Below are 12,659 nucleotides of genomic sequence, written 5' to 3'. Positions count from 1 at the left end.
TGGGCAATTTGTAAGTAAATGAAATCCTGCCTCAAAATACAAAATAGGGCTGGGGATTTAGCTCAGTGGTGTCACTGCCTGACTCGCTAGCACAAGGTCCCACGTTCGATCCTGGTACCAATAAATAAAAATAAATGAATAAAGAGGACTAGGGATGTGGTTCAGTTCAAAAGCCACACACACAGATGCACACCCAGAAAAAGAAAGGAAGAAAATGAACATAGCATATAAGCACACAAGATGATGCTCCACATCTTAGGTCGCCCAGGAGCTGCAGATTAAACACCAAGACACCTGAAGGGGCAGCCTGACCCAGGCACCTGTGAACGCAGCCCTGGGGGGACACAGAGCAGCAGGCTCTCATGGTCACAACAGGTGGGGACAAAAAGTGGCTCAGCCACCTCACCAGCAGCTTGGTGGATTCTACAGAGCTGTACACTACTCTGTAATTAATTCTAATCTAAGTGCTATTAAATGTATATAAACGCACACAAGAGTGCAGTGGGTACAAGGCTGCAATGAGAAAGCTGATGAAACACTGCAGGTGGGGAGAGAGCAGGTGGTCAGGGCCCCATGGGGGTCACTCCGCTGTGAGCTGGGCTCTTGTGAGACGCAGGGCACGTGTGGGGCCTGCTGGCACTAAAGGAGGCAGAGTGTCCATCACATGGGACCCAGTTTCCTCAGGTGCCCAGCATCAACACTGCGATAGAGCAGCACACAAGAGAACCCGGGCATTTCCCGGAAACAGTTCTCAGCTGTGGAGCCAGTGTGGCCCCGGAACAGCTAGTCAGCTCAGGAAGGGATGGACTCAGAAGCTGGGGAACAAGCCGGACACAGGAGTGGGAACGGGTCCCTGCAGTCAAAGCTACTCAGGATGCTGAGGCAGAAGGATCCCTGGAGTCCAGGAGTTCCAGGCCAGCCTGGGCAACACAGCAAAACCCTGTAGGGAAAAAAAAAAAAAGGAGGAGGAGGAGGAGGAAGAGGGAGGGGAGGTGTTACTCTGGAGGCTGAGGCAGGAGGATGGCAAATTAAGAGTCCTATCCAGGAAACTCAGCAAGACCTTGTCTCAACATAAAAAACTAAACAGAGCACAGAGAACCCAGGGTCAAATAACCCACCCACAGCCGCCAAGATGGGCCAATGGGGAAAGGGCAGCCTTTGAAACAAACGATACTATAAAACGGTCCACACGCAAAAGAACAGCTCAACACAGGCAAGGATAATTCAGAAACACGCATGAGGCCATGCACACATGTGATCCCAGCTACCTGGGAGGCTGAGAAAAGAAGACTGGGAGTTTAAGACCAGCCTGGGCAACTTATCAAGACCCTGTATCAGGAGCTGGGCACATGCCTGTGGCACACACTTATAATCCCAGCACTTGGGAGGCTGAGGCAGGAGTATCACTGCAAATTTGAGGCCAGCCTGAGCTACAAGGTAAGCTCAAAGCCAGCCTGCACTACAAAAAGTGAGACCCTGCCTCAAAACAAACAAATAAAAAAACAAAAAGACTCTGTCTCAAAATAAAGATTTTAAAAGGGTGAGGGACAGTTTGGTAGCAGCTACCAAAATTGGATTCAGTCACCGGGGAGTGGGGGGAGACACGACTGAGGACCAAATATAAGGCCTTTTTAAAAATTACTAGTCTGTGTTTGTAGTACACAGTGGTTACATTCGCTGTTGGGACTTGGCACGTGGGCGCGACACATCTCATTCTGTCCCCTCCCTCCCTCCATCTCTTGGTCCTCTCTAACTCTGAGGCCTAAATCTATAAAGCCCTTAGAAAAAAATGTAAATTGAAAGCTCCACTGTCTGGAACAATTACACATAATTTTGGGGAAAAATCATTTCACAATTAAATTATGGTTAGGCCTAGCTTTCCTGCCTAGGGGCCATAACTCTGCTTTGCCTCTGGTCATGGCCGAGACCCCAATGGTCCCGTGATGCTGTACTGCCCCAGGTCAGGATTACATTTGCTGAGAGAGACACTCTGGTCCTGTGAGAACCCAGCAGTAAGAGAAAGGTTTCACCTGGGGAGGGACAAATTTCTAATCAACATAAATTTCTCCTAGACCTAGGATCTCCATTTGCATAAATCCCTCATCTTCCTAGGATTATTGCCACCCTCTCCGTCATCTGTTGCTCCTGATGTACCCAATAAATAGTGGCTAGCACCCTCTCTCTGGGTGCCTTCATCTTTGCTGCCCAGGGCAGCACTGATCAGGCCTAAAGCTCAGTTTCTCCTCTAGGTCTCCTTTCCTATCTTTGTTCATTAATTTGGTTTGTGCTATCGCAGCTCAAAACAATTCTCACAGGAGACCAAGACCCACTGCAGGGGCTGGGTTCCCATAACATCCCCTTTGCCTGTTCATTCCACTCCACAACACTGGATACAGCCATGATTTCTTGGCTAAGACTCTAAAGTCACAAACAAAATAAATAGGATTTCATGAAAATTTTAAAATGTGCACTAATAGTATCAGCAAAGGACAATGGCAAGCCACAGAAAGGGGAAAAATATTTGCAAATAATGTATCTGATTAGGATTAGTACTTAGTACCCAATATGTAGAGAAGTAGAGAACTCTTTTTTTTTTTTTTTTTTTTTTTTTTTTTTTGTACCACAGATCAAACTCAGGACTTTGTCCTTGCAAGGCAGGTGGCAGAACCACTGAGCTAAATCTCTGGCCCTGTAGAGAACTCTTAGAGGACAAAGAGCTGGGCATGGTGGTGACCCCAGCACCCTGGGAGGCTAAGGCAGGAGGCTCCAGAGTTCAAGTCCAGCCTGGCAATTTGGCAGCTCAAAAAGGCCATCAAAAAACAAACAAACAAAACAAAGAAAACAAAACAAGCAAACAAGAGGGCTGGGGATGTAGTACAGGGCAAAGCCCCTGGGCTCAATTCCCAGAACTGGAGAAAGAAACTAAAAGAGCAAAGACCTTGAATAGACTTGTCTCCAAAGACGATACCCAGCCCACCCATAACCACACGGAAGGAGGCAGAGAGCCGGGAATCACTGTGGAAATGCAGCTCCGGGCGGAAGGGGCCACTGCATCCCACCCACCCCACAGTACAGGACGCTGGGGCTGGGGCTCGTTGCCAACTGTGTACTCCCCCCATGCAAGGGCCTGGGTTCAACCCCAAGTGACCCCCGCACAAAGAAGAGAGCTGGCAAGGACTTGGACCACTTAGAGCTCAGGTGCACCCCTGGGAGGAATGGGGCGTGGTGCCCGTGTTGGTTATTTGTCTCTCTTTCCTGAGGCAAAATATGGGACACCCAAAGGTAATGGGGAAAAGGTCTATTGGGCTCACAGTTCCTAGAGGTAGAGGCTTCAGTCCATAACTGGCTGGCTCCGAGGCGGGTGACAAACAAGCAACAGTTCATGGTGGCAGAAGACAGCAAAAGCAATAAGAGGCCTTAACAGCATCTTTCTGCCCCTTTTGTCCCAGTTAGACTACCAGGATGAGGGCGGGGCCAAAGCAATAACTCAGGGTAGTTCTCACATGCCCTTAATCGCAGCATCACACACTTGAGATTCAGCCTCCTCTGGAAAAGAAAGCCCTGCCTCATCTGGGAGGCTTTGGGGGGACTTCTAAGCACAAGCCGTAACCGAGCCATTTTTCTGGGTGTTCCTCGGAAAATTAAACACAGAATTTCCATAGGATCCAGAAATTCCACCACTTCTGGAAAACAAGGTCTCCAAAGAGATGTCCTGATGGGCTTCCAAATTCATACCAGTATTGTCCATCTGAACAAAAATGTGAAATCAACCAACATGCCCTCCTTGCACAAGTAGAAAAGCAAAACGTGATGGAGTACTATCCAGCCATGAAAAAGGAACCCCTGCCATCTGCTACAATATGGATGGCTCAAGGATAGGCAGAGAGTGGAATTCAAGCCAGCAGGAGACACAAACTGTTGCAGGAACAATACACCTGTCTGGAGCCTCAGAACCAGAAACCAGCCTGAACTTCAATGGAACTAAAGGGGCAGACAGGCCTGCTGCAATTCATGTACTCAGATCTCGACTGTGTCTCCCACGTTGCCCACCCACAGCCTTGAATTGTACTTTTTTTTTCTTTTTTCTGATTTTGTTTTTGTTTTGCTTTTTATTGACTGTTCTTGTTTGTATATGACTATGAACATGGTTTCCAGTTTTTTTGTTGTTGTTGTTCTGCTCTGTTCTTGTCTTTATTTCTTCCCTCTTTCCCTCCTGTCTTCACTACTTTCCTAAAATTTGCATGATCTTCCTTGGTCCTCCAGCCTTGCTTTTACTCTCTTTCTCTTCTTCTATTTCTCTATCCTGCACCCCCGCTCACAGTCCCTTTTAAATCTCCTCAAAGGGTAAAATGGCCATATCAAGGGCTTATTTACTGCATATAATTTTCTGGTTAGTTTTAGATTTTGTTATTGAATAGTTCATAAAGGTGGCAAATTAATAATTGCCACAGTTTGTCATTTTCTAGGCTGTGTCGGATGCCACTGTTACGGCTGATTGTACTACTTTAGCCAGTGTGACATAACTGCGATACACAATCGTTCCTCGTGGTATAGGAGATTGCCCAAGGGCCTTAAAAACACCTAGTACAGGGCCAGGGATGTAGCTCAATGGTTCCACCACCTGCCTCACAAGCACAAGGACCCAAGTTCGATCCCCGGTCCAAAAAAAACAAAACACCTAGTACAGTACCAAAGAAGCGGGGAGACAAGAAGGCAGAATCTCCTCATCCCCAACAAACTGAACAGGTAGGACCTTGCAACAGACTCAAAGCTCACAAGCCAGCTACACCTGGAAGACATCCTTAAGATGTTTGGAATAATGGCAATAAAGCTACTTGCCATAAGCAATTTATGAGTATCAACCCAGGCTTTTTTTTTTTTCTTTTTTTTTTTTTTTGGTACGGGGGATGGAACTTAGAACCTTGTGCTTGTGAGGCAGGTGGCAGCACCACTGAGCTACATCCCTGGCCCAAGAATTAAATTTTTTAAAAAATCAGAAATGAGAAGACACTTAAATAAGATGCAAACCTCCCCCTAGACTTTCAGCAACCCTGGGGGTGGACTGATCCCAAAGCCACCCACCCAGACTCTTCAGTGCTAACGGCAGAAGTAACAAAGCAGATGAAGAAGGGCCGGGATTTAGCTCAGTGGTTTCACTGCCTGCCTCGCAATCACCAAGGACCTGAGTTTGATCCCCGGTACCCAAAAAAAAGCAGATAAATGAGGAAGTTGATTCATAGAGATGAGGGTAGAAGGGCAGCTGCCAGGGCCTGGGGCAGGGGCTGGGAGAAAGCACCCCTCATCCAATGAAAGAGCACTGGCAAGGGACAGCAGTCATGGTTGTACAACATCATGAATGTATGCTTTATTTTGTGATTGTTTCTCTAATGCTAGGGATCAAACTCTGGGCCTCAAGGAGGCAGGGCAAGTGCTTTAACACTGAGCTACACCTCCAGTCACCTCCAGTCCCACGAACGGACTTACTGCCACTAAACTGTACACTGAGAAACAGTGGAGTCAGTAAGCTTGTTTTTTGTTTTTGTTTTTGTTCTGGGTACTAGGTATTGAACCCAGGGCCTTTGCACTGAGCTACATCTCCAGCCTATTTTTCATTGTTTTACTTTGAGACAGAGTCTCACTAAGTACAAATAGCTAAGTAGCCCAGGCTGGGCTGGAATTCGTGATCCTCCTGCCTCAGCCTCAGACTGCTGGGATTACACAAGTGGGATCACCAGGCCAGGTGAAGTCAGTAAACGCTGTTTATGTGAATTTTTTTTAAAATCTGGGACAAAATTTAATATAGAAATATTATATATGAGAAGGGAATAATTCAAATAATAAACTCTTATTCCATTAAAACAAATAAGGAAGGGGAATAGGGAAAAAAATAATCAAGGTACATTATGCAGCAGTACAAATTTTCTACGATGAATGTGATCATTATGTTTATCAAAAGTGCGCCAAAAGAATTAATTAATTTTGGACTGGGGATGTAACTCAGTGGTTCCACTCCCTGCCTCACAAGCACACAGACCCAAATTTGATCCCTGGCACACACACAAAAAAAATCCCAGCCCCGAAATTAATTTTTAAAAAAGACAAAGAAATCAATGGAAAAGTAGGCCAAGGACCTAAACACTAAACAGACTTCTCCCAAAGCTGCACGTCAGGCATAGGCACATGGAAAGATACACAACATTATTACCAAATAAACACAAAGCAAATCTACCATGAGACATGGCTCACACCCACCAGCCTGGCCATCACCAAAAAGCCAACAAGCTGCCAGCTGCTGGTGGGAGGGACGCTAGCATCTTCCAAAGGTGACTCAGCAGGTGAGCTGATTCTTCCCATCCTGCATGTCTTCCTGGGCTGCCTCTCCAACCTGCAGCCCTACAGCTGCAGATCAAGCCCCAGGTGTCCAAGTTCCCCTTCAAGAACAAAAGAAGGTGCTCCATTCACTGCTGCTATTGGTTCATTAGAAAGACAAGGCCCACAGGCCAGGGGGTTTAGCTCACAGGCCCATGGTCCCAAGTTCATCCCCAGTGCAAAAAAAAAAAGAAATTGGTGGCCACCAGTGATTAACTCAACTCTAGGTCCTCCCCAGATCCCTAGAGATCAGAGGGGTTTGAAAGTTCCAACCTCTGACCCATTGCTTTTGTTGCTGTTGTTTGGTTTTGATTTTCTGACCCAGGCTGTCTTTCAACTCTTGGTGATCCTCCTGCCTCAGTCTTCCAAGTGTGCTGAGATTACAGGCTTGTACCACCACACCCTACACATGGCTCAACCCTCAGCTGTCTTAACCAGGAGCTTGATTTCAACGGATTCCCAGGGTTTGAGGAGCTCAGTGACAGACAGCAGACTTTCCTATCACACTTGCAAAACCAATTCAAGTGAGCCACTGCAAATCACAAGTTGGACACTTTAATAGATGAAATGTAAGGTCTGTGAGCTGCATGCCAACACAAGGAGTACAAAGGAGGGGAGGTGCCTGTGTCCAGAGGATAAAAGTACAAATCTTAGGAGAAAGGAGATAAGCAGCAAGCAGTGCAAGGCATGGTAAAGATGAGCCTGAAGCAAGAACAGCCCCCTCTAGGCCTGAACCAACCTATGGCCCAGAGGCACAGCTCAGCTTCCAGGATGGGACCCAGAGCCGGAGGAGCCAGAACCTGCTGGCCCTCCACTCAGAAGAAAGAGCTCCAGTGACAGTGAAGGGGCTGTGATCTCCAACCCACCTCAAACCCTCAAAGTCCCAGCCTCCTACAAGCTGGTCCCAGAGAAAGAATTTTCCCCACCTGGAAAATTCTCAAAGATCCTCCTGGACCAGCGGCCTGCAGCCTGGAGAGGGTTGGGATGGGGAGCAACCCCAGACACAGCGTTCAGCCAGTCACCCTACCTTCTGGTGGCAATGCTGCAAGGTCTGGAGAGTAAGAGCTTGGGGCTGGTTCCAGCGGCCTGGGTGGAGACCCAGTACCTTCTCCTGGGCCCCCTGGAGGCCGCCAGCCTGTCAAGCGGCACAAGGCCAACAGCCCGGGCAAGCTTCATCCTGCGCACTCCGGCCAGGGGTTCCCCAGCTCCCTGCGGCACAAGGCATGAAGCTCTGCCGGACGCTCCCAGGCCAGCTCAGTGGGGAAAGCCCTGCTCCGGAGCAGCCAGGCCTCTACCACAGACAAGCTGTGAGACTGGCTTCTGGTTCAGGGATGTGAGGAATTCCAGAAGACCTGAAGTCACAGAGCCTCAGGCTCTTTTCTAAGCAAATGAGAGGAAGCCAGGGTGAAGTGTGACCTGTCAGTGGGCGGGAGGACAAGCGTCCCAGAGCCCTTCTCCCAGGCCTTCCCCACTCCTGACCTCCTCGGCTCTGCTTCCATCTGGGCCAAGAGGTTGGCGGCACATGGCAGCCAGCAGGCCTGGACGGCTGCCAACTGGCACAGAGGTCCTGGTCTGGCAGAGGCCACAGGGCGGAGGGAGGTTCCTGGGGTGGAGTTCCTCAGCCGGTTCTGCCTTTTACTCTTTACTGTGAAGAGTATCAAAGGCTACTGGGGGAGCGGGAGCCACCCAGGGAGGAGGGAATGAGTCCCTTCCTTCCGGAAGCCCCTAAAATCCATCAACCCAGGCCCCTCTGATTTCTTCTCTGCTCCCCTTGCTCCCCAAGTCAAGATTGTTTTGCAGACAATTCACATAGCGCCCAGAAAGATTTCAGCACTCCTAGAAGACAGCCTCGTTGTAAAAGAAAACAACAAACAGTCCAGGTGCAGGCACACGAGTCTGTAAGTCTCAACTACTTGGGACGATAGCTCAAGAGGATCCCTTATGCCCAGGAGTTTGAGCCTGTCCCTAAATAAATAAAAATACCAGGCCGTGATCCCAGCTGAAATAATACAAACCCCTTAATGTCAAATAGCAAGTGACTGTTCACATTTCGATTCACCAGGGCTACAAGCTAAGAGCTCAAATGAAGAGATAAACCAGCCACAATTTCCAGGGAACAGAAGACATCTGGGTGACACAGAGACAGGCATGCAACACACAGGGTGAGGCTCACGGGCACTGCGCTGAGTAGGACTCCATCAACTGGAAATCCCAGCAAAGGCAAAGCTGTAGTGATAGAAAGCAGACCCAGCTGCAGAGGCCAGCAGTGGGGAGGGAAATGACTGGCAAGTGGCCGAAAGGGACATCTTGGGTAATGGGGTGTTCTATGTCATGATCGGGTAGAAACCTGCACAGGTGTACACATCTGTCAACACAAGGGAGCTGTGCATTTAAAAGAAGTCTATTAATCAGGGTGCACGGGTGTGAACCAGTAATCTCAGAACTCTGGAGGGCTGAGGCAGGAGGATTGAAAGTACAAGCCCAGCTTGGGCAACTCAACAACTTAAATGAGATCCTGTCTCAAATAAAAAATAATAAAGGCTGGGGAGGAGACTGGATGTAGCTCTGTGCAAAGGCCCTGGGTTCAACTCCCAGTAGCACCAAAATAAGCACATAAATAAAATGTGCACTTTGCTGGGCATGCTTGCATATTCCTGTATTCACAGCTATTGGAGAGAATGAGAAAGAAGAATCCCAAGTTCAAGGGCAGTTTAGGCAATTTAGAAAGATCCCGCCTCAAATAAAAAGGAAGGCTGGGGATACAGCGCAGAAGTAGAGTACTTGTCAACCATGTGCCAGGTTCTGTCCCAGCACCACCAGAAACATGAAATAAGTCTGTATTTGGCTGCCTCTCCTTGGAGAGCTGTTCCCATGCAGAAAGCACCTGTGACAAACTTCCCCGGTGGAGGCAGGTAGTCCGCATGAGGGGCACTCAGTGAAACAGTACCTATAAACGCAAGGGCAAGACACTGGTGTGGCCACCCACAGAGGGCTCCCTCAGGCCTGAAAGCATCCAGGGAGCTGGTCAGCTGCAGGTGCAAAGTTGGGAGGCCAATGAACACCCCAGAGAGAAGATGGGATGCAGGGCACACAGGCCTCCTCACCACAGGGTCTCCGCACCTCCACCAGGGCCCCACGCCCCACAGAGGAGAGGCAGCACCACCCACCTGCTCATGCAATGGTCCAGAAAACTAGCTGAATGTGGTGAATGTAAATCAGACTCGATTTCCACGAATTCCACAGTGAAGCCAAAGACGGAGCCCAAGGGGGAAAATTCAAAGCCCTTAACAGACTAAAGTTCACATCCACTTGACGAGTACGGAGCAGCACGACCCCAGACACTGGGCACCACCGAGGCCTTCATGGTGTACCTGATACAAACAACCCTGCTCTCTGGGACCGGCTGGAAGCACAGCCTCCAGAGCAGGGCAAGCACAATTGGCCTGCAGGTGTCACACACGTGCACCCGACAGGTGCCCAGGTCACAAGCGTGCCGGGCATCTCACCCCAAGTCTCCTCCACTGGCACGCTGAGGGCTGACCGCACCTCTGGCTAGATCAGAAGGACAAAGGAAAGATGACTCAAATGGCCTATCCACCCAGTGCTGGTTCTCAAAGTGTTACTTTGTGAGTTTGTGGCTCTAAGCAGCAGAACTGGGCCAGAGGTTTCAACCCTCACAATAAACCTAAGGCAGGCACTGTGCAGCCTGCCACTCACAGATAAGAAAACTGGGACTTCGAGGTTCCAGAGCATGCCTACAGCCACGCACAGCCTGCCAGAAAAAGGGCTGGGATGAGAACCCAGGCCGCTGGCCTCCTGGGCCAGTGTCCTAGTTCTCGTATAAAGGCCTTGCATTGGCTCACAGGGTGCGCTGCAGCCATCCACACTCAGGACCCACGAGAAAATGGGGGCAGAGGAAGGTGAAGCAGCAAGTGCCAAGCCATTCAGCCACCAAAGGGCAGAGCAGGGATCAGGTGCAGGCCCCCAGGCCAGGTTTGCTCAGCTACCTGTAGCCACAGTGCCACATCTGCCTTTAAAGCCCCACCTGCTGGGGCATGGTGGTGCATGGCTGTAATCCTGGCACTTGAGAGACTGAGGCAGGAGGGGAGCCCTGAGTTCGAGACCAGCCTGGGCTATGTAGTGAGTTCAAGGGCAGCATGGACTGGACTGCATACTGAGACTCTGCCTCAAAACAAACAAAACAGAAGGAAGGAAGGAAGGAAAGGAGGGAGGGAGGGAGGGAGCGAAAGAAGGAAGGAAGGAAGGAAGGAAGGACAGACAATCCTACTTTCCTTCAACAGTTTCCCATGATCACCCTGTGTGAGGTGGTGGGGACTTTGGCATCCTTGCCCTGCTGGATGGTAGGAAGGAAGGAAGGAAGGAAGGAAGGAAGGAAGGAAGGAAGGAAGGAAGGAAAGACAATCCTACTTTCCTTCAACAGTTTCCCATGATCACCCTGTGTGAGGTGGTGGGGACTTTGGCATCCTTGCCCTGCTGGATGGTAACCCCCAAATTTTCCACTCCACTTTCCCTCCCATGCTCCGTGCGGTGTCCAGTGAAGTCCTGTTAAATTCATGGCTTGGACATACTAGGCCAGGAGGCTCCTTTTTCACCGTGGGTGTCAGCTCACATGTCCTTAAAGGTCTCCGCACCCTACTACAGCCACTCTCCAGTGTCCTGGGGTTAGGTGGGGCCTGAGGGACCAGAGTGATCACACCCAGACATCCTGTTCACAGGTCCCTCAGCCCAGGAGAACACTTCGAGGCAATCTGCAATTTTTACTCAGAAACAGAGAGAGGCAGCCTCGTGGACACAATAAGGAAGAGGACCCAGAAACACACTTGTGGATGTTCAGAACTGTCTAAAACTGCACAAACCCCTTCAGCTGTTAGAGGATACTGGAAAACGCGATGTTAGACTGGCTAATCATCCTTGACAAAGTAAATATAAGCCAAGACTTCCAAGGGAAGGTGTACATTGTATTTGCCTTTTTTTTTTTTTTTTTTAAGACAGGGCCTAGTTACATGCCCCAGTCTGGCTTGAACTCCTGAACTCAAGTAACAGGATTACAGGGTTGCAGCACCACACGCAGGTCAATATTTTCCCTATTTGAGAGGCAGTGGAAAGAACACTGGATCAGGTGGGAGTTGCCCCAGAGCGTCTGGGAGGTGGAGGATCTTAGTGAGTTATTCAACCACAGCAAGAGAGCTGGAGGTCCCCACCATCTAACCTGGGACACCTGGGCAGACGAGTAAAAGGAGGCAGGTGCAAGGTCTTTGCAAACAATTAGATCCACCACCACCACCTCCAATAATCAGTGGTTCAAAGACCTGACTCCAGGCCTGTCTGTCTTCAAAGCACTGTTTCACAACTTGTTATTTCTGCCCTTGGGGCTCCAGTGAACAGAGACCGGACTTTCCAATTAGCAATAACAAGCAAATGGAGCCGGGCTCCCCCAAAGACTTCCCCTCTCCAGAACAGTCCAAACTGACCTTGAGGTCAGGAAAGGACCCCAGCCAAGCCAGAAGGAGCTGTGAGCAATGCACACCCACCCACACACACACTTACCGCTCTTGCTCTGTCCTGAGCCTTCCAGACAGACATCAACCTCACAGGAAATCCCTGCCTCCCCTGGATATGGCTTGGACCCAAGGTCAGTGTGTCGCCCAGCCTCCAGATGTGAGTGCTACCCCTAAATCTCTCATGGGGTGGGTGGCCCATCAGGCGGGCCAGACCCCACCGCAGGCCACAGTGCCTCACTCCAGGTCCTCACTTAGCTCAAACACGAACGCCAGATAGCCTCTGCTCCTGGCTCAGCCAGAGATTCAGCACAGTAACCTTGAGGCTGCCCTCTCCATCTCTTTAGGGAAAACAACCTCGCTCCTAATCTCCAGCTGCCTCCCCGGCCAACTAACATCTATCAAGACGGTACCCGCTGGAGGAAGGACGGAGAACGGTGTGCATACTGGAACAATCCTTTGCCTCTATTGTGTAAGATGTCATGGGCCCACTGGACCGCTCATTCTCCTTCCTGAGCAGCAGACTGAGAGGAACGGTATTATCTGTTCTAGCTTTGAACACCTGCTCTCCTCCCAACCGAGGCAAGGCACTAAAGGGACCCAGGTGGGTCTGCGGCCCTCTCTAGCAGGCGAGCCCAGTCACAGGCTCGCACGGCTCGGGGAACCTGCTCTGGACCTCTGAGAGCTTCGGATCTCTGCACCCCTGCGAGCTGGTCCCCGGGATCCTGCAGGAGGCTGGGCTCCGAGGCGCCGCCGGGCTCAGGGCGGAGA

The 12,659-nt window shown here is 50.0% G+C and overlaps 1 protein-coding gene across 2 annotated transcripts in view; it reads right to left on the bottom strand.

The window, feature by feature from the left end:
- The window catches only part of Acot7 (acyl-CoA thioesterase 7), a 68,173-nt gene extending 60,290 nt beyond the window's left edge, over positions 1-7,883 (bottom strand). The window contains exon 1 of one of the 2 annotated variants that reach the window (XM_010627853.2): positions 7,849-7,883. In XM_010627853.2, coding sequence (XP_010626155.1) covers positions 7,849-7,868 — 20 coding nt within the window. In that variant the 5' untranslated portion in view covers positions 7,869-7,883. Of the gene's footprint in view, positions 1-7,396; positions 7,565-7,848 lie in introns of those variants that run through there. The other variant, XM_010627852.3, reaches the window with a different exon arrangement.
- Between the last annotated feature and the right edge of the window lie 4,776 nt (positions 7,884-12,659).

The sequence above is a fragment of the Fukomys damarensis genome, unplaced genomic scaffold, assembly GCF_012274545.1.
Source record: "Fukomys damarensis isolate Sample0158 unplaced genomic scaffold, DMR_v1.0_HiC HiC_scaffold_23, whole genome shotgun sequence".
Taxonomy (NCBI): Eukaryota; Metazoa; Chordata; class Mammalia; order Rodentia; family Bathyergidae; genus Fukomys; species Fukomys damarensis.
This window is presented reverse-complemented; position numbering and strand designations above follow the sequence as displayed.